Source organism: Cetorhinus maximus, chromosome 25 (genome assembly GCF_964194155.1).
Source record: "Cetorhinus maximus chromosome 25, sCetMax3.hap1.1, whole genome shotgun sequence".
NCBI classification, from domain to species: domain Eukaryota; kingdom Metazoa; phylum Chordata; class Chondrichthyes; order Lamniformes; family Cetorhinidae; genus Cetorhinus; species Cetorhinus maximus.
The window spans coordinates 10390152-10410598 of record NC_135903.1 but is presented as its reverse complement, the minus strand read 5'-3'; the positions used below and the strand labels follow the sequence as shown (position 1 = coordinate 10410598).

The window sequence follows — 20447 nt, the reverse complement described above, 5'->3', positions numbered from 1 at the left end:
ATGAAACCCACATCCCTTGAATGAATAAAAAAAATCTTGGGGTACAACAATTAACAATTCACTACAGACCATAATAAACAAATATTTATTAGAGAGAAAAAGTGCAAGTGAAAATGAGAGCAAGAGACAGCAAGCAAGAGATCACTTTCTACAGTTCACTGAGTCCAAATAAACATTCATATAAAATTAACAAAGAGCCTTTATCCTTTTCAACTCCAACATATTAAGGTATTCCAACCAGTCAGATAGCGAGGGCTTGGCCTGTGGAGGCTGAGGAGGAAACAAACAAACAGTAAACTCAGTAATCACAACAGGGGGAAAAATCATTTTACAGAAGTTGCTGAAAAATGTTCTAGTTGCTTGTGAAAGAGAGTCTCTCCTCTCCTGTGTATCTGGTCCTATGAATGGAGGTGGCCTCTTAAGTACTGTTCCCAAGTGGCCTTTCTCCATGAGCCAGGAGAGGCAGGCTATTGAAAAGAGGAGCACCTAGAACCAATCCTATCCACTATCCCAATCTACACAGTCGCCCGGGAAGGGAAGACAATATAGAAAGCACATTAGGGTCTCTTATTATTTCCCTTCCTCTAAAGCAGAGACACCGATGCCAGTGTTAGCTGCCTTTATCCCCTCACCGGCTCAGAATCAGTTAACACATCATAGAGCAAGGTTGAACTGAACCTGCGATCTTCCTGATATGTTTTGACTCAGTATCATACCTGCCAGGGTCTTAACCTACAACAGCATTGGGCAGCTCTCCCATGTTTATTTAGTCAGCTATCCAGGTTCCCTGCAAGGTCACAGCTCGACTACAAGAGTTTCTAAAACTTGGCTCAGGCAAGGAATGTACGAACTCTGAGTGGCAGAACCTTAAACACCATTCCCACCACCCCCTCCATATCATCCTCATGGTCTCACTCTCTCTGACTGAGGGTATGATAGGCTGGAGGTGGGGGGCGCTGGCATTCATGCACCTAAAAATTACAGAATGAACCATTAGGTTCACAAGATACCCAAGTTGGAGGAAGGCCACTCATCCCCTTTATTCATCCTGAAAAACCCTGTGCCTCAGGAGGTGGAGGAGATCAGGAGAGAGCAAGTTAAAAAGAAAACACTTGGAGCTAAGATTTAGCCCGTGGAAACTATTCACAAAAAAGATAACGCTTTCACATGCTCAATCTTACAAAATTGATAGCAGAAAAAAGACTAGCTGGTCCACAAGCCTAGCCCACACCACAGTGAGTGAAGTGCCATGATTAAACACTTCCCCCTCCAAATCCTCACCCTCCCTCGTAGCCGTGTAATCCCTCCAGAGAGAGAAAACAAAATGAGCTGAAGATCATCAAGTCAGGATTCTGCTGCAGTAATGAGCAGTGTTTCTGACAAGAGGTAGACATTGAATTTCTCAACAGAGTGGCTGCAGTGTGAGTGAGAGTATTAGCTCAGCAAGCAATCCATTAACGTCCTCACCTTAATTACTGTATCGATAGGTTTATTATTTTCTTGAATGGAGCTGAGCTTGACCTCACCGTTGCCCGGGTAACCATGCTCGACATACAATGTGCAAACAACATTTGAGGAACTGCCAGCAATCAACTGCAAAAACTTCAGCTTTCGTTCGTCCTCCAGCCAATCAATGGCATACCTAGAAACAAGCCAACAAACCATTGCCAGGAATTCAGAATTAGGGCAGAAATACTCCACAAGCTCCCGAGTTAAAATCGGAAGCTTAAATTCACTCTATTCCGATGGCTTAATGGGTAAAGCCACTGAGTAAATTTGATGCTGGACAAGAGGCCTCAGTTCAGTCTCCAGTCTGTCCCGAATTAGAATCATACAGCAGAGAGAGAGGCCATTTGAACTGTGCTGGCTCTTAGAAAGAGCAATCCAATTAGCACCATCTCCACCCTTGGGTCTTTCGCAATAGTCCCACAGATCCCAGGAAAGCTGAATGGAGGTTAAAAAAAAAACTCAGCAGGTCTGGCAGCATTTGTGGAGAGAGAAACAGGTTTAACGCTTCAAGTCCGTATGACTCTTCTTCAGAGCTTGAGAGGTAGAATTGTGATGGGTCTTATACTGTGCCAGTGCCACTTTTCACAAAACCCATCACATTTCTACCTCTACAGCTCTGAAGAACAAAGAAAAGTACAGCACAGGAACAGGCCCTCCGGCCCTCCAAGCCTGCACCGATCATATTGCCCGTCAACTAAAACATTTTGCACTTCTGGGGTCCATATCCCTCTATTCCTATCCTATTCATGTATTTGTCAAGCTGCCTCTTAAACACCACTATCGTACCTGCTTCCACCACCTCCTCTGGCAGCGAATTCCAGACACTCACTACCCTCTGCGTAAAAAACTTGCCCCGCACATCACCTTTAAAGTTTTCTCCTCTCACCATAAATCAATGTCCCCTAGTAATTGACTCTTCCACCCTGGGAAAAAGCTTCTGACTATCTACTCTGTCCATGCCCCTTGTAAACTTCTATCAAGTCGCCCCTCAATCTCCGTCGCTCTAGTGAGAACAATCCGAATTTCTCCAACCTCTCCTCATAGCTAATAACCTCCAGACCAGGCAGCAACCTGGTAAACCTCCTCTGCACCCTCTCCAACGCCTCCATATCCTTCTGGTAATGTGGCGACCAGAATTGCACGCAATATTCCAAGTGTGGCCTAACCAAGGTTCTATACAGTTGCAGCATGACTTCCCAGCTTTTATACTCAATACCCCTGCCAATGAAGGCTAGCATGCCATATGCCTTACTGACTACATTATCCACCTGCGCTGCCACTTTCAGTGACCTGTGGACCTGTACACCCAGATCCCTCTGCCCTTCGATGCACTTAAGGGTTCTGCCATTTATTGTATAATTCCTGCCTGTATTAGACCTTCCAAAATGCATTACCTCGCATTTGTCCGGATTAAACTCCATCTCCCATTTCTCCGCCCAAGTCTCCAACCGATCTATATCCCGTTGTATCCTTTGACAATCCTCTTCACTATCTGCAACTCCTCCAACCTTAGTGTCGTCTGCAAACTTACTAATTAGCCCAGTTACATTTTCCTCCAAATCATTTATGTATACCACAAACAGCAAAGATCCCAGCACTGATCCCTGCGGAACTCCACTAGTCACAGCTCTCCATTCAGAAAAGCACCCTTCCACTGCTACCCTCTGTCTTCTATGACCAAGCCAATTCTGTACCCATCCTGCCAGCTCACCTCTGATCCCATGCGACTTTACCTTCTGTACCAGTCTGCCACGAGGGACCTTGTCAAAGGCCTTACTGAAATCCATGTATATAACATCCACTGCCCTTCCATCGTCGATCATCTTTGTCACTTCCTCGAAAAACTCGATCAAGTTAGTGAGACACGACCTCCCCTTCACAAAACCATGCTGCCTCTCACTAATACGCCCATTTGCTTCCAAATGGTAGTAAATCCTGTCACGAAGAATCTTCTCCAATAATTTCCCTACCACTGACGTAAGGCCTGTAATTTCCTGGATTATCCCTGCTACCCTTCTTAAACAATGGAACAACACTGGCCATTCTCCAGCCCTCTGGGACCTCACCCGTAGCCAGTGAGGATACAAAGAGTTCTGTCAAGGCCCCAGCAATCTCCTCCCTCGCCTCCCTCAGTACTCTGGGGGAGATCCAGAAGATTCACACGGACGTTAACTCTGCTTCTCTCTCCACAGATGTTCCCAGACCTGCTGAGTTTTTCCAGCATTTCCTGTTTTTATTTCAGATTTTCAGCATCCGCAGTATTTTGCTTTTATTTAAGTTGAAAGGAGTACTATTAATTGATCTTGGAGAGGGTTAATGGAAAAGACAAGGAATCAGAGTTCCTGCTCCTGTCATGATAAGTCATGACCACTGGGAGTTCCCAATATCTGGCCAATATTTATACCTCAACCAACATCAATAAACTAGATTATCTGGTCATTATCACATTCACTGTTTCTGGGAGTTTACTGTGGGGAAAATTAGCTGCCATGTTTCCTATGACAGTGGTTACACTTCAAAAGAGCTTCACTGGCTGCAAACAGTTTTGGGATGTTCTGAAGTGGCGAAGGGTGCTATATAAATGCAACTTCTTTAACTTAATGGGGGAAAGGCCAGGATCAAGTTCCATTTTTTTTTATTACAAAAGCAAAAGGAAATCTTAAGTAAAGAAGCAAGGGCAATTATGGATGGGCAACAAATGCTGGCTTTACCAGTGACGTGTATGTCACATGAAATAAATAAAGACGCTGGAAACACTCAGCAGGTGAGGCAGCATCTGTGGAGGGAGAAATAGTTTACATTTCAGGTCATGATCTTTCATCAGAATTGTTCTAATGAGGGCTCATTGATCAGTTAAGTATTTCCAGTGTTTTTTATTTATTCCCCTGGAGATTATTTATTTCATGTGACATGGGCCTCACTGGTGAAGCCAGCATTTCTCGCCCATCCCCAATTGCCCTTGAACTGAGTGGCTTATTAGGCCATTTCAGAGGGCAGTTAAGAATCAACCACATTGCTGTGGGTCTGGAGTCACATGTAGGCCAGACCAGGTAAGGACGGCAGATTTCCTACCCTAAAGGACATTAGTGAACCAGGTGGATTTTTATGACAAGCGATGATAGTTTCATGGTCACCATCACTGAGACTCGCTTTCAATTCCAGATTTTATTAATTGAATTTAAACTCCACCAGCTGCCATGTTGGGATTTGAACTCCTGTTCTCAGAGCCTCTGGATTACTAGTCCAGTGACATCACCACTACACCACCATCTGCCCTACACAGCGTTATAAAGTCATTACAGCACAGAAAGTGGCAATTTGACCCAGGATTGGGCTCACCCTCCATAATTTGTTTTACTGTGACTGCTGGAAGTCAGACATGAGGACACTGGAGGGGGTGCAGAGGAGATTCACCAGGATGTTGCCTGGTGAATTTAACATTTAAGTTATGAAGAGAGGTTGGATAGACTTGGGTTGTTCTTATTGGAGCAGAGAAGACTGAGGGACGACCTGATCGAGGTGTACAAGATTATGAGGGGCATGGACAGGGTGCAGCTGTTCCCCTTAGTTGAAGGGTCAGTCACAAGGGGACATAAGTTCAAGGTGAGGGAGAGGAGGTTGAGGGGGGATGTGAGGAAAAACCTTTTTTACCCAGAGGGTGGTGACAGTCTGGAACGCACTGCCTGGGAAGGTGGTGGAGGCGGGTTGCCTCACACCCTTTAAAAAGTACCTGGGTGAGCACTTGGCATGTCATAACATTCAAGGCTATGGGCCAAGTGCTGGTAAATGGGATTAGGTAGGTAGGTCAGGTGTTTCTCACGTGTCGGTGCAGACTCGATGGGCCGAAGGGCCTCTTCTGCACTGAGAGATTCTGAGATTCTGTGACATCAGCCCCTATTGAAGGACTTAGATAGAGATACCAGGATAGGCATTCCACACGGGTTCTCTCAATATCCCACAGAAACCTTGACAGGAGATTGGTGGAAATCCTGTGTGGGCCAAGTAGCCAGCTGTTTACACTGTTTTACCACTGGGCTCTGCCAAGCATTTGACGAAATTTAGTCACAAGAACATAGGAACAGGAGGAGGCCATTCAGCCCTTCAGGCCTGTTCCACCATTCAATGAGATCATGGCCGATCAGCTCCTAACTGCATCGACCTGTCCTGTCCAGAAAAAATCTGATCAGTCTCGGATTTAAAATGGAAAGTGGACAAATGCTTAATGTTGGGCAATGGAAGGATAAATGAAGCTCCTCGAGGAAGACCTCACTCACACACTGATTGGCTTAGGCAGGAACAATGGTCACTTGAGCAAGATGCTTGGAGGGGGAGGGGGGGGTGGGGGGAAGGATCAACAGCATCACTGGAACACTATCCCAGCAGGTGTCAGTGTCTTGAAAAAGGAAACCGAACATGTCCATCTCCCAGTAGCGGTCAGCGTGGTTTCCGATGGGGCACATTCTGCCTGACCGAGCGCAGACTTCTAACTGTCGATGAAGTTGCAACTCAACGGGGAACCAGAATTCAGCAACCCATTCCAGTAAAGTTCACATGAAAGGCAGAAAAAAAAACAAGCTTAAGGCAGTAACGCCTCCTCATTAAATGTTGGAAGATTAATAAGGAATTGGCTGAGATAGAGAGAGAGAGAAGGAATAGAGGATATCAGTCAGGGGATGATGCTGAACTAGAGAATTGTGCAGATGCACATGCTGAAAGGGCGGTGGAAGGGGATTCAATAGTAACGGTTAAAAAGGAATTGATAAATACTTGAAAAGGAGAAACTTGCACAGCTATGGGGGAACCAGCAAGGGGAGTGGGACTAACTTGATAGCTCTTTCAAAGAGAAAATCAGCTTGTTACATAACAAGTTTGTAACTGATGGCGAACTGACCTGTTCTGCAAGTGCTGGATTTCACCCCAAAGTTCAGCTTGGCTCATGTAACATTTCCAGATTTCAGCTGTAACGGTCGGTAGGTCCACAGACTCCATTTCAGACAGGTCAAGGAAGCCACAATTGCTCTGGGAGAAAGGAAATAGAAAGTGCTGGTTACAGTGATGAAAAATTAGTTATGCGAGTGTGAGGGAGACGATTTGTGAGTGAGGGAAGGTAAGGGGGGGGGGGATGCACGAGTTGCAGAAAATATCCTCTCAAGTCAATCTAGCCTGTCGCACAGAACCATAATGCTTCAGACAGTACATAAATATCCCATTGAAACCCACGTGATCTCCCAGGAGAGGCAAAAAAACCCAGATAAAAACACAGGCTAATTGGGCAAAAAACTCTGGAAGTTCCTATGTGACCCCCCTCTTAGGCAAAACTAGTCTGGAAGAACGCTCTGGACCTGATTAATGTTATATGGTATCTACTGAAGACAGATAGAGAAAAATGTTTCCTTTGGTAAGTGGGTTATTAATCAGAAGTCAGATTTGAAATCATTGAATGGAAAAATTTCTCATCTAGATTTTCTGCTAGAGAGTTGTCAGGATCTGGAATGTTCTATTTGAAAAGGTGATGGAAGCTGAATCCATAAATAATTTTAGAGCAGAGTTGTTTGGGCTGGTACTCGAGGATGGGGGACTTACAGGATTATGGACAAAAGACAGGGGGTATTGGACTAGGCATGGTTGCTCTTTCAAAGAGACAACAGAGGCACAATGGGCTGAATGGCCTCCTTCTGTGCTGCAAGTTTCTTCCTTCTGCCTGAGTCAGAAATAGGCTTGAATGTCCTGTCAACCCCTCGCTGCCCTGGCTCAGGGGTAAAGATTAGTCACTTGGGTTAGAAAACCTGTTGGCAGTGTGCAATCAAACTCCGCAACACATGTCGATGGCTTCAGAGAGGGGCAGAACAGATAAAGGGGGTTGAACAGGTAGAGGGGAAAGGGAATGGTTGGTGGGAGGGAGGGAGAAAAATCAAGCTCCTGTTCTCAGTCCTGGTCCCGTAGGTGATGCCGACACTGGAATTGAGAGCCCAGTGAATCAGAGGGACCTGAGAGTTCACCCCCACAGCCCCTTATGTTCTGGTCTGACTCCTACACAGAAGCTTAAGCAGGTTGCACACGGATAGTTAGCTTAACAAGACAGGGAGAAAAGGGTCAAAGCAATTAATAATCTGCTCACCTCAAATGTAACTCTCCCATCCGTGGTCCAAATTACAGTCAGCACAAGGGGAGTGAGCTGTGTCAGTGGGATCAGGGCACGAGGGTCAAACTGCAGAGTAATTTGATTTTCAGAGAGCGTAAGGACTTTTACGCCTGACTGGCTTTTCACAGTCTCATGGAGCTGTGACAGTGTGTGAAAATCACATGGAAGCGTGCTTTAAAATTTAAAAAAGGAGCAGGATTAGTTGTGAGAGAAATAGTTACAGCCAGGTAAAAACAACAGAGAGCAAATAGACTGAAGCCAACAATCTCAATTGGGTCTAGCAGGTTACAAACTAGTTGAAGTGTGTGTACCCTTTGCACCCTCCTCATCTCTTACTATTAACCCCTCCTCATGGAATCAATGTTTACTCACTAATGGTACCTTTACAGCAGAAACACAACTCCATCCGGAGGTTTCATCAATCCCAATCAGAATGTGTAATGTCCCCGTCAATCATGCCAGAGACCCCACTGCTGTAAGTGATTGAAATTGATTTCACTGATATCATTTATGTAACTATCCTCCACCCACTGCATTTTGTTGGAGCAATAACTCTGCTTCTATTTGGGAGACACTGCTGTAACTTTGGTAATGGTTCCTGTTTGCTGTAGTTCATAGAGACTCTGGTTAGCCAGACTTCTTGCTTGCTGTGAATCGGACTGTCTTTTGTAAATCGTGCCGGAAACCCTACTCCAAGTCCAACTTAACGTGTGACACAGAGACATCAATACTGACTTTGCAGAAATACATCAGGGTCAGAAACTACCTCACTGTTGGGATTCTCTACAAACTCACCAGCACTTGTCGAGTGAGTTACATCTCCCATAGCACTAGTATTTTCACCAATAGCAATTATGCCAGGATTGATCAATAAAAGAAAAAGGCTTGCATTTATATAGCACTTTGCACCACTACCAGGTACCTCAAAGTGCTTTCCAGCCAATTAAGTACTTTTGAAGTGTAGTTACTGTGGTAATGTAGGAAATACAGCAGCCATTATGTGCACAACAAGCTCCTACAGACAGCAATGTGCTAATGATCAGATAATCTGTTTTTGTTTGTGATGGTGATTGAGGGCTGAACATTGGCCAGGACACCGGAGATAACTCCTCTGCTCTTCTTCAAAATAGTGTCATGGGATCTTTAACATCCACCCAAACAGGCAGATGGGGCCTCAGTTTAACATCTCGTTTGAAAGACGGAACCCACTGGCATTGTAGCACCTCCTGAGTACCGCACTGGAGTGTCAGCCGTGGTCTTTGTATTCAAGCCCTGGAGTGGAAACATTTATCTAGTGGTCCTCACCGGTTACTGCAGCAATCCTCCTTCGTCAAGAGCTGGATTGTTTGCTCTGCTTCTTGTTTTAAAGTGTGACACCTGCTTATGCACAAAGAACATTCCTCAATGGCCTGTTCAATTTGGCTCTTCTCTCTTGCCAAGGTGAGTTTCCGCTCCTGGACAGGAAATAAAAAGATACAACCAGACACGAAGAGTAGGCGGCAAAGTAACTTATTCCAACCCCAAAGTCTGGGGCTCAAGTCCCCCTGTGACTCCTCAATTTGTTTTTGTGACTTGAATCAACTCTTGGGTGAACTGACAAATGTTGAGACATAAACTAGGAGCAAATGCCTAGTAGTTACGGTTTAACGGGCTAACAATCTGAAGGTTGGGGGTTCCAAGCCCACCGTGAATTAAATTCAGTAAATTTGGCAATTTCTGAGCTGACACCAGGTAATGACAGAATTTCAGAAAGGTTACAGCACAGAAGGAGGACATTCAGCCCTCGTGTCTGTGCTGGGTCTCGGAAGGAGCAATTTACTTTGTGCTACTCCTGAGCGTTATCCCAGTAGCCCTGAACATTCCTTCTTTTCAGATAATATAAGCAAAAAGCTGCCAGACTGTCATAGCCACAAAAATGCCTTTCAGGGAATTCTATAAATTCTATCCTTGCTGCCAGGTGTCTACAAACGTACCTCCTGAAGTTGCAACTTCTTTTGTTGAAGAGCCTCTTCCAGCTGTAATTTCTGTTTCGTGGGAGATGATGAAAATGAATTAGCAATTTCAGCCAACCTGCTCAAGCTATACAATGGACAGTAACGTAGCAATTTTCCAACACCCTGCGCTAGTGAGTTTCGGAATACGAGTCTGTGCTTGTGGGAGTCCGATTTCAAACTTGCCACGTCAGGAACTTCAAAGTGACGGCCAGGCACCTGCCCGCAGGAAGATCACGCCTGCATTCGCTGCCATGTTACCTCCCAGCCCAGCAACACCTCAACTTTAAAATTCCCCTCCCTCCAGGGCCTCATCTCTGTAACCTCCTCCCGCTCTATGACTCTCTCAGATCTCTGCGCTCCTCCAATTCTTGCCTCCTGTGCCTCTCTGATTTTAATCGCTCCAAAAATGGCAGCTGTGCTTTCAGTTGCCTGGGCCCTAAGCTCTGGAATTTACTCTCTAACCCTCTTTGCCTCCCTCCTTCTTTAAGGCGCACCTGGACACCCATCTCTTTGCCCAAGTTTTCAGTCACCTGTCCGAATATCTGCTTGTGCAGCTTGGTGTCAATTGGTGATAATGCTCCTGTGAAGCGCATTGGAACAGTTTTACCACTTTAAAAGTGATTTATAAACACCAGTTGTTATAGGTGTGAAAATACTTTAGGCCAAACAGCTTTCCTGGTATCATCACTTCATGGTCTCAGGATGTTCCAAAATGTTTTATAGCCAATGAATTTGTTTTAAAGTGCTGTCACTGGTGTAATGTAGGGAAATGTGGCAGCCAACTTGCGCACAGCAAGATCCCACAAACAAATGTGATAATGATTTGATTTTTTTTTAAAAGAGAGATTAAGGGATTAATTATTGGCCAGGATATGAGGGAGAACTCATCTTGCTTTTCTACAAAATAGTGCCAGGGGATCATTATGTCCACCTAATAGGGCAGACAGGGCCTCAGTATAACATTTCATCTCTGATCTCTGAGAGTGCAGCACTCCCTCAGTACAGTACTGCACTGGAGTGCCTGCCTAGATTTTGTGCTCAAGTCTCTGGAGGGGCCTTCTGATTCTCACTATCCACTTGGGCACAGCCAACAAATAAAAACAAATCAACTCTTGTACAATCAACCTTTGTTTCATATAGCTGAATAGCATCCTTCAGAGCTTGCTGCTTTGTCTCCAGAGCTTGGAATTTCCACGAGATTGTAGAGATGTTTTGCAGCTCTTCATCTTGCACTCGACATTCTGCTTTCAGGCTCTTCCACTTTTGCCTTGTTTCATTTAGTTTCTTCTCTATTTAAAGAAATAAACTCACAGATATAAATATTTCAGGTTCCACTCTTTCACTGCTCCAACCACCATGTCTACTGAATCTACCAAAATCTTTTCACATGCAAAAGAGTCAGCTAGCCTGTACAGCCATCCTCTTAACCTCACCGTCATCCAACAACTTACATTTAATGTAGTGAAACCTCCCAATGCACTTCACAGGAGCTTTATCACACAAAATTTGATACTCAGCCACAGAGAAATATTAGGCCAAGTAACTAAAAGTTGATCAAAGAGGTACGTTTTAAACAGCATCTTAAAGGAGGAGTGGGAGGGGGAGAGGTTTAAGGGGGGAATTCCAGGGCTTAGGGCCCAGGCGTCTGACAATATAGCTGACAACAAATGGGTGAAGGAAATTGGGGAAACGCAAGAGATCACAACAGGGAGAGTGCTGAAATCTCAGAGGGTTCTAGAGCTGTGGGAGGTTACAGAGATGAGGACATGTAGACGAGGCCATGGGGAAATTTGAACACAAGGGTAAGAATTTTAAAATTGCCAAACTGGGCTTTTGAGCAAGTTTCTATCCCATCAACTGAAACCTTTACTTTCACCTCTAACATTGGCCACCTCCGTTTCCATCTTACAATCACTGCCATGCATTAGTCACTGTAGACTCTATTTTACCAATGCTCTCTGAATCGGTTTCCATAGATGGACTGCATGAACTCCAATCTCCACCACTAGCTTCCAATTCCACACCAGGTCCTGCCCATGCATTGCTTCACTGAGGGCAAGGACTTGGGAATTCAAAACTTGTTTGTGCCTGCAAATTCCTTCTTGGTCTCATTCCACCCTGCCTGAAGCAGGTCTGAGCTACCACCTCTAATTTCCAACTCTGGACTATTCCACATTCATCCCCCACCTCTGCTCCAGCACTGAATGTGAAGATGGCATTCTCTCCCTGTATTGATCCAGTTCTTCCAGCTTCATAAGCTACTTTAAGATCTACTTTTTCTGACCATACCTTTATTTATCTCCCTATAATCTTGCTCAGTGTCCACTGTCCGTTGAGCTGTTCTGGGATATTTTGCTACATTAAAAAGTTTCTCAAAAAAAAAAAATGCCTTTTGTCAGAAATAACACAACCAAAAAAGCAAAATTTAATTTTTATTCTGGGGTATAAAACAAAGCAGATCTTTAAACTACTTCCACCACTCTCCAACCTCCCCAAAAAGAAAATTCCAGATCCTTCACAAAGGCTCACTTTGTCAACAATCATATTTAATAAGAGCATCTAATAAGGAAACTACCAGAGGGGCTGACTCAAGGAATGTTATTTGTTTCAATAAAGTGCTGAAATATGGGTTCGTGTCAGCCTGGCCTGTGTGGTGAGCACCCAGTTCCCAATTTGTGCTGGCGGTGTGGGGGTTGAAGGGAATGACAGTGAGCAGACCTACAAAGGGAGCAGGGAAAAAGAATTTCAAGCTGACTGGAGAGCAATGTTGGTCAGTGAGCCAAGTCACGTGGCCACAACTTGGCTGCCGTCAACCTATTGGACACAACTTCACAGCAACAGCAATTTGCATTTATACAGCACCTTTATTATAAACATCCCAAGGTGCATTACAGAACTTAATTGGGCAAAATCAGGTACAGAACAAGAAGAGGCATTAAGCCGGGTAACCAAAAGCTTGGTCAAAGAGGTAGGTTTTAAGGATGTCTAAAAGGAGGTTTGGGGGTGGGGGGGCGGAATTCCAGAATTTGGGGCCTAGGCATGGTCACCAATGGAGAAAGCAATGAAAATTGGGAGATGTGCAAGTGGCCAGAATTGGAGGAGCGCAGAGATCTCAGAGGGCTGGAGAAGGTTATGGAGCTAGGTTGGAGCAAGGCCATGGAGAGATTCTAATACAGGGATGAGAATTTTATTTAAATTAGTGAAGGACTTTGTTTTATCGACCATGAGTCTGTGCCAATATCACACACAACTTCTATCATTTTTCTCTTCAAACAATGAACTTTTAAATGAAGCAGATCCCAAAAACCTCCATCAGAACCATCTTTCAGTCCCAGAAGATGGCTTCACAGATATATTAAACTATACAGCCTTTCCCATCCCTCCAATTTCATTCTCTGGCTATGACTGATCTGCCAACTTACGGATAGCCTGTTGCTGGACATGTTCTTTAATTTCCTTGACATCACTGTTTTTCACCATGTCCAGGAATAAAGCACAGGTCTTCAGTTGTCGAAACATCATCTTCTGGTTCCTTCGGAAACCCTATAGGAATAAGGCATGGTCCCTGAAAGCATAGCCTCCAACAAATTTTGATAGTGAAATATAGCACTAACACCCCCATTAGATAAGGTGGATTTGCATTCTATTATGTGCCTCCTTACATATTTTGAAAATCTCTCAAAATTCTTTAAATACAATGAACTACTTTGCAGTAGATAGATAAATATTATAGTCATTTTCCACATGGCAAGACGTCAAAAACTGCAATGAGACTATAAGTCACTTAATTAATTTTTCGGTTGGTTAGGGGAGAATGTTGCTTTTAAGACTCTGGATAAACTCATGGTTCTTCTTCAAATAGTGCCAAGGGGTCTAGATCCTCATCCATGCCTTTGTTACCAGTCTCTCATGTTCTACCCTCCGTGAATGTGAGGTAGTCCAAATCTCTGCTGTATATATCCTAACTTGCAATAAATTCTGTTCATCAATCACCTATTGTGCTTGCTGCCCTACACTGGCTCCCAATTAAACAACATCTTGATTTTAAAATCCTCATCCTTGTTTTCAAATCCCTGTATGGACTTGCTGCTCCTTTTCCTGTAATCTCCTCCAACCCTACAAACCTCAGGAATATCTGCGCTCCTCCAACTCTGGCCGCTTGACCATCCTTGATTATAACTGCTCCACCATTGGAGGCTGTGCCTTCAGCTGTCTGGGCCCTAAACTCTGGAACTCCCACCATAAACCTCTCTCTTTTCTTGAAGATGCACCTTAAAACCTATCTCTACGACCAGATTTTTTGTCATCTTTCCCAATACCTTCTTTTTGTGGCTTGTCTTTTTATATTTGTCTTATTCCCTACTCTCTCTTCAACCTTCCCCGTGGATTTAGGATTTTCAGAAATTAAATAGGAGTGCAGTTAATTTGCAATACTCACAATTGCATGCTGAACAACAGCAGGACCTTCGTCTGATATACTCTCATCCTCTTCATGGATCCTTTTTGCAGCCTCTGCTTCCTTAAGCAGCCTGCAATTTAAGAAAAAGTAAGCAAAGTTTTTCCCACATCAGCAGGCCAAAGGCCATACACCATTAACATGTACAAACGTACCGTGCATGTTTAGACCGTCAAAAGGAAAGGTCAGGGATAGGTTAGAGGGCAGGGAAGATTAAACGATAAAGATGTCATGGAACAAAGGCAAAGAGAGTAGTAATGATAGTAGTAAAGGAACAAAGCATTGGTCCAGTGTAGGTGTTAATAGAGTAAAGGTCAGCCCTGTCTGAAAGCAAAACATGAGAACAAGATACAGACTCACACTGGGGGAGGGGGGGAGGAAATACAAACTGGAGGACAGAGTTCACAGTCTGAAGTTGTTGAACTCAAATGTTGAATCCAGAAGGCTGTAAAGTGCCTAACTAGAAGACGAGGTACTGTTCCTCAAACTTGCGTTGGGCTTCACTGGAACACTGCAGCAGGCCAAGGACAGAAGTGTGAGTGTGAGAGCAAGGTGGTGAATTGAAATGGCAAGTGACCGGTAGGTTGGGGGTCATGCTTCTGGTCTGAATGGAGGTGTTCTGCAAAGCGATCACCCAGACTGTGATTTTCCTCCCCAGTGTAGAGGAGACTGCATTGTGAGTAGCAAACACATTAGGCTAAATTGAAAGAATTGTACTTCAGATCTCTTCTCTCTTGAACAGAGGCCTGAACAGTCTCTATCTAACACCAGCCTCCTCGTCTGGCTGAACTTGTTCTTGAACTGAACAATTTCTCCTTTAACTTGTCTCACTTCCTCCAAATAAAAGGTGTAGCTATGAGTGTTGCATGGGCCTTAGTTATGCCTGTCTTTTTGTGGGGTATGTGGGACATTCCTTTTTCCAGTCCTACTCAGGCCCCCTCCCACAATTCTTTTTCCGGTACATCGATGGTTGCATCAATGCTGCTTCATGCTTCAGTCCAGAACTGGAAAAATTCATAAATTTTCCTACGAATTTCCACCCTTCTCTCACCTTCCCATGGTCCATCTCTGACACTTCCCTTCCCTTCTTTGACTTCTCTGTCTCCATTTCTGGGAATAGACTGTCTACTGATATTCATTGCAAATCCACCAACTCCAACAGCTCGATCAACTACACCACCTCACGCGCTTCTTCCTGTAGTGACTCCATTCCCAGTTTCTCCATCTCCGTCGCATCTATTCTGATGATGCTACCTTCCACAACGGGGCTTCTGACGTTTTCCTTTTGCCTTGACCAAGGATTTCCCACGACTATGGTTGACAGGGTCCACGACTATGGTTGACAGGGTCCACAACTGTGTCCAGCCCATTTACCACAGTTCTGCCCTCACTCCTTCCCTTCCCTCCCAGAACCATGGCAGGGCTTTCCTTGTCCTTGCTTTCCATCCCACCAGCCTCCGCATTCAAAGGATTATCCTCCACCATTTCCTCCAACTCCAGCACGATGCCACCACCAAACACATCTTTCCCTCCCCTCCCCTGTCAGCATTCCGAAAGGACCATTCCCTCCTCAAAACCCTGGCCCACTCCACAAACACCCCCGACACCTCATCCTCTTCGCATGGGCACCTTCCATTGCAGTTGCAGGTGTAACAGCTGCCCCTTTACCTCCTCCCTGTGCAAGGCCCCAAACACTCAAACTCTGCTGCTGGTACGCGAACTCAAGTCCCATTCACTCATCAACCCATATGCTCAGTGACATTGGCTTCTCATTTGACAATGGCCAGATTTTTTTAAAATTCCCTCACTCCCTCTATACCTCTTTCAGCTCTACAATCCTCTAAGATCTCTGCATTCCACCAATTCTGGTCTCTTGCACACCCCCCATTTTAATCATTGCATCATCGGCAGCTGTGCCTCAACTCTCCCTCCTTCTTGATACTCCTTAAAATCTACCTTTGTGAACAAGCTTTTTGGTCACCCGTCGTAATGTTTTCTGTGGCTCACAGTCAGATCCCTTTAACACTTCTTAGAATAGCTTTGGGATGTTGTACTATATTATGCTACATAGATTCAAGCTATTGTGTCAATCACAGATAAGGCCACCTCGAATAACTTTCTTGAATCCCCATCAGATCACAGTCTTTGACAAACCTCACTTCTTTCTGGGAGATGGAAATAAGTAGAAGAAATTTGAAGGGAAAATATTAAAATGTTAGAAGGACAAAAATTGAAATAGAAGCTATTAGAAATTAGCAATAAAACATTAAACATCCCAAATAAAAAATATCGAAATTTGACCAAAAATACGAATAAGATATTTGAAATAACAAATGCAATAACTGAAGTGAAAAAAAACTGCAACATTGAAATAAAAAATACAGGAAATCAAATTAAAAATTCTGGAAAATTGAAATAAGAAGTACAAGAAATCTGAAATCAAACATATTTTATATCAAATTTCCAGTATAAGAAATCTGAAATAACAATGTCTGGATATTTGTAACATAATGAGTGTTGGTCCTATAGAAAGTGAGTCTGGAGATGTGATAATGGAAAACGAGATGGCAGATGAATTGAACAAGTATTTTGCATCAGTTTTCACTATAGAGGATACGAGTAACATCCCAGAAGCAGCCAGGAAATGGAATGGGGGAGGAAGTCAGGAAAATTACAGTTACCGGAGAAGTGGTACTGAGTAAATTGTTGGAGCTGCAGGCTGACAAGAGCCTGGGTCCTGATGGACTTCATCCTAGAGTCTTAAAAGAAGTGTCTAATGAGATAGTTGATGCATTAGTTTTAATTTTCCAAAACTCCCTAGATTCGGGGAAGATCCCATTCAATGGGAAGATAGCAAATGTAACTCCAATATTCAAAAAGGGAGGGAGACAGAAAGTGGGAAACTACAGGTCAGTTAGCTTAACATCTGTCCGTAGGGAAAACATTAGAAGCTTTTGGATAAGCCCAAGGGTATCAGGCAGAGTCAACATGGTTTTGTGAAAAGGAAATCGTGTTTAACAACTTATTGGTGTTCTTTGAGGAAGTAACATGTGCTGTGGATAAAGGTGGATGTACTGAACTTAGATTTCCAAAAGGCATCCTATTGCAGAAAATAAAAGCTCATGGTATAGGGGGTAACATATTAGTATGAATAGAAGATTGGCTGGCTAACAGGAAGCAGAGAGTGGGCATAAATGGGTCTTTTTCAGGTTGGCAAGATATAACGAGTAGTGTGCCACAGGGATCAGTGCTGGGACCTCAAATGTTTACAATTTATATAAATGGCTTGGATAAAGGGACAGTTACCCCAAATTTGCTGATGACACAAAGACAGGTAGGAAAGTAAGTTGTGAAGAGGGCATAAGGAGGCTACAAACAGATATGGATAGGTTAAGTGAGTGGGCAAAGATCTGGCAGATGGAATTTAATATGGGAAAATGTGAAATTGTCCATTTTGGCAGGAAGAATAAAAGAGAAGCATATTATCATGGATCTGAGCGTTGCTACTAGGGCTGCTATTTATGGTCCATCCCTAATTGCCCTCGAGATGGTGGTGATGAGTTGTTTTTATGAGCCCTTGTGGTGAAAATACTCCCACACTGCTGCTAGGGAGGGAGTTCCAAGATCTTGACCCAGTGATGATAAAGGAACAGAGATATATTTCCAAGTCAGGATGGTGAGTTCCATGGAAGGGTGGTGGTGTTTCCATGCATCTGCAGCTCTTGCCCTTCTAGGTGGTGGAGGTCACAGGTTTGGAAGGAGCTGTTGAAGGAGCCTTGGTGAGTTGTTGCAGCGCAGCAGGTGGTACACACTCTTCCCACCTTACATCCATAGCGGAGGGATTCAATGTTTAAGGTGGTGGATGGGGTGCCGATATAAACACATCTTTCTTTAATGTTGTTGGGCTGGGAGTGTCTACCCAAAAGCACGTCACAGTTGAGCTCAACATTCCCTTCACCCGATTTCACATGCCTACAGAAGTGGAAACCTGCTGACAATTGCAACACACTCTCAGATAACTCAGTCCAGATCAGGAACTGAAGGTTGTGGGCACTCCCTGCTCTGTAAGGAAAGGGGTTAAGCTCTCTCAACTTGCCTTCTCAACATGTAACATTCACTTCAGCTTATTTATCCAAACCATGGAAACAAAAGATCTCTCTTTCAAAGTCACCGGCGAAATGATCAATTTGTTCTTTTGAAATTAAAAGTATTTAAGAAAAAAAAAGACTGCATTGATTTCAATTCACAAGGAGACATAACATTAGAAGGCAGGATTAAAGCATGGAAAGTAAGGGGCGAAAAATCATGGAATCAACCTTCTCTTTAATCTAAAATAATAGCGTTGTCTTTTAAATGTAAGGAATTATCCAATTTGCAAAATGCAGGCTCCTGATATCATGGAATGACAGAACTGTTAAAGCACAGGAGACGAATTGGCCTATTGTCTGTGCTGGATCTTCGAATGAGCAATCTACCTAGTGCCACTCCTCTGTCTTCTCCCAGTAACCCTGCACATTCTTCCTTTTCAGATACCAATTCCTTCTTTAATGCCTTGATTGAACCTACCTCCACCACACTCTCAAGCTGCGCATTCCAGATCTTAATCACTCGCTATGTGAAAACGTTTTCTCTCATACCGTCAATGCTTCTTTTGCCAGTTACCTTAAATCTGTGCCTTCTCATTCTCGATCCTTCCACCAATGGGAACAGTTTCTCCCTATCTACTCTGTCCATACCCTTCATAATTCGAATAGCTCTATCAAACCTCCTCCCACCTTCTCTTCTCCAAAGAAAACAGTTCCAACTTCTCCAATCTGTCTACATAACTGAAGATCTTCTGTTTTTGTTTTGGATTTCCAGCATCCGCAGTTTTTTGTTTTTATCTTCACCATTGAAACCATTCTCGTGAATCTTTTCTGCATTGCCGATAAAGTGTGGCACCCAGAACTGGACACAGTATCCAGTTGAGGCCTCACCAGCTTTTCTACAAGTTTAACATAACATCCTTGGTCGTGCACTCTTGCCCCTATTAATAAAACCTTTATTAACCACATTCTCAACCCGTCCTGCCACAGCTGAAGCAACAGTTTTTTTTATTATTTCATAGAATGTGGGTGTCACTAGCAGGGCCAACACTTGCTGCCCTTGAACTGAGTGGCTTGTTGGGCCATTTCAGAGTCAACCACATTACTGTGGGTCTGGAGTCACATGCAAGCCAGACCAGGAAAAGATGGCAAATTTCCTTCCCTACATTAGTGATGTTTTTTTTTTAAATGAGAATTGATGATAGTTTCACCATTACCGAGGCTAGTTTTCACAATCCGGAATTAAATTCTGCTTTGCTGGGATTGGTACCCATGTCCCCCCAGAGCATTAGCCCGGGCCCCTGGACTGTCCAGTGGGCATCAACTGCAGCAGGTCGGGGAGGCTGGAGGGGGAGAGGGATCCTCCCAGCGGCCTCGCTGGGACCAGGAGCTGCCAGGACACGGATCCGGGCGGGGCCGGGCTGAGCTCCCAGTTTGTTACAATGTGGATACAGTGAGGGAGGAATGTATCCCAGCGGGAGCCAGAGAGGCTGAGGCTGAGCCCTCTCCCCGGGCTCCTTCCATCAACAAAGCCGCACTCACCCCCTCGCTCTCTCCGCCAACATTTCACCGCCAACCCGCTCAGCCAGTTCAAATTGTAACACGGCAGCAATACCACCTGCTATTGGTTGATACCTAGTGACCGTCACCATGGCGTCATGTTAAAGGGGAAGGCGGACAAGGCTCTTAAAGGCACCACGATTTTCCGTAACCGCTCAGCCAAGGAAGAACTAACACTTTAGTTTTAAGTGTAGGAAATAACCTACACTTTATATGCTACGATTCAGCTCAGGATTCTCCAACTCACTTTATTTTTTTTACAGCCAAAAGAAAGTATTTTATTGTTAGGGGGCTCACATTTAAAACAGAGATGAGGAGGAATTTCTTCTCAGAGGGTACTCAATCTGTGGAATTCTTTACCCCAGAGGGCTATAGAGGCCGGGCCTTTAAGTATGTTCAAGGCTGAGATAGATAGATTTTTAATCAGTAAAGGAATCAAGGGACAAGGCAGGAAAATAGAGTTGAGGATTATCAGATCAGCCACGATCTCATTGAATGGCAGAACAGACGCAATGGGCCGAATGGCCTACTTCTGCTCCTACCTCTTATGGTTTTACATAAAAGCAGAAAAAGTTGAAAGCACTCAGCAGGTCAGGCAGTATTTGCAGAGAGAGAAAACACAGTTGTGACTTTTCATCACCATGATATCATTAACATTAGACCCCTGATGAAAGGTCATCAGACTGAAACATTAACTGTTT

The 20447-nt window shown here is 44.1% G+C and overlaps 1 protein-coding gene across 1 annotated transcript; it reads right to left on the bottom strand.

Moving 5' to 3' along the window:
* Nucleotides 1-66: 66 nt before the first annotated feature.
* On the bottom strand, nt 67-19791 carry LOC144667724 (uncharacterized). Its single transcript, XM_078529177.1, has 10 exons — nt 19729-19791; nt 14084-14174; nt 13068-13188; nt 10771-10934; nt 9625-9675; nt 8957-9105; nt 7628-7823; nt 6401-6528; nt 1468-1642; nt 67-270 (listed from the first exon to the last, which is right to left on the bottom strand). Exons 1-10 carry the CDS (start codon nt 19749-19751, stop codon nt 187-189), a joined length of 1182 nt encoding a protein of 393 aa, XP_078385303.1. The 5' UTR covers nt 19752-19791; the 3' UTR covers nt 67-186.
* Between the last annotated feature and the right edge of the window lie 656 nt (nt 19792-20447).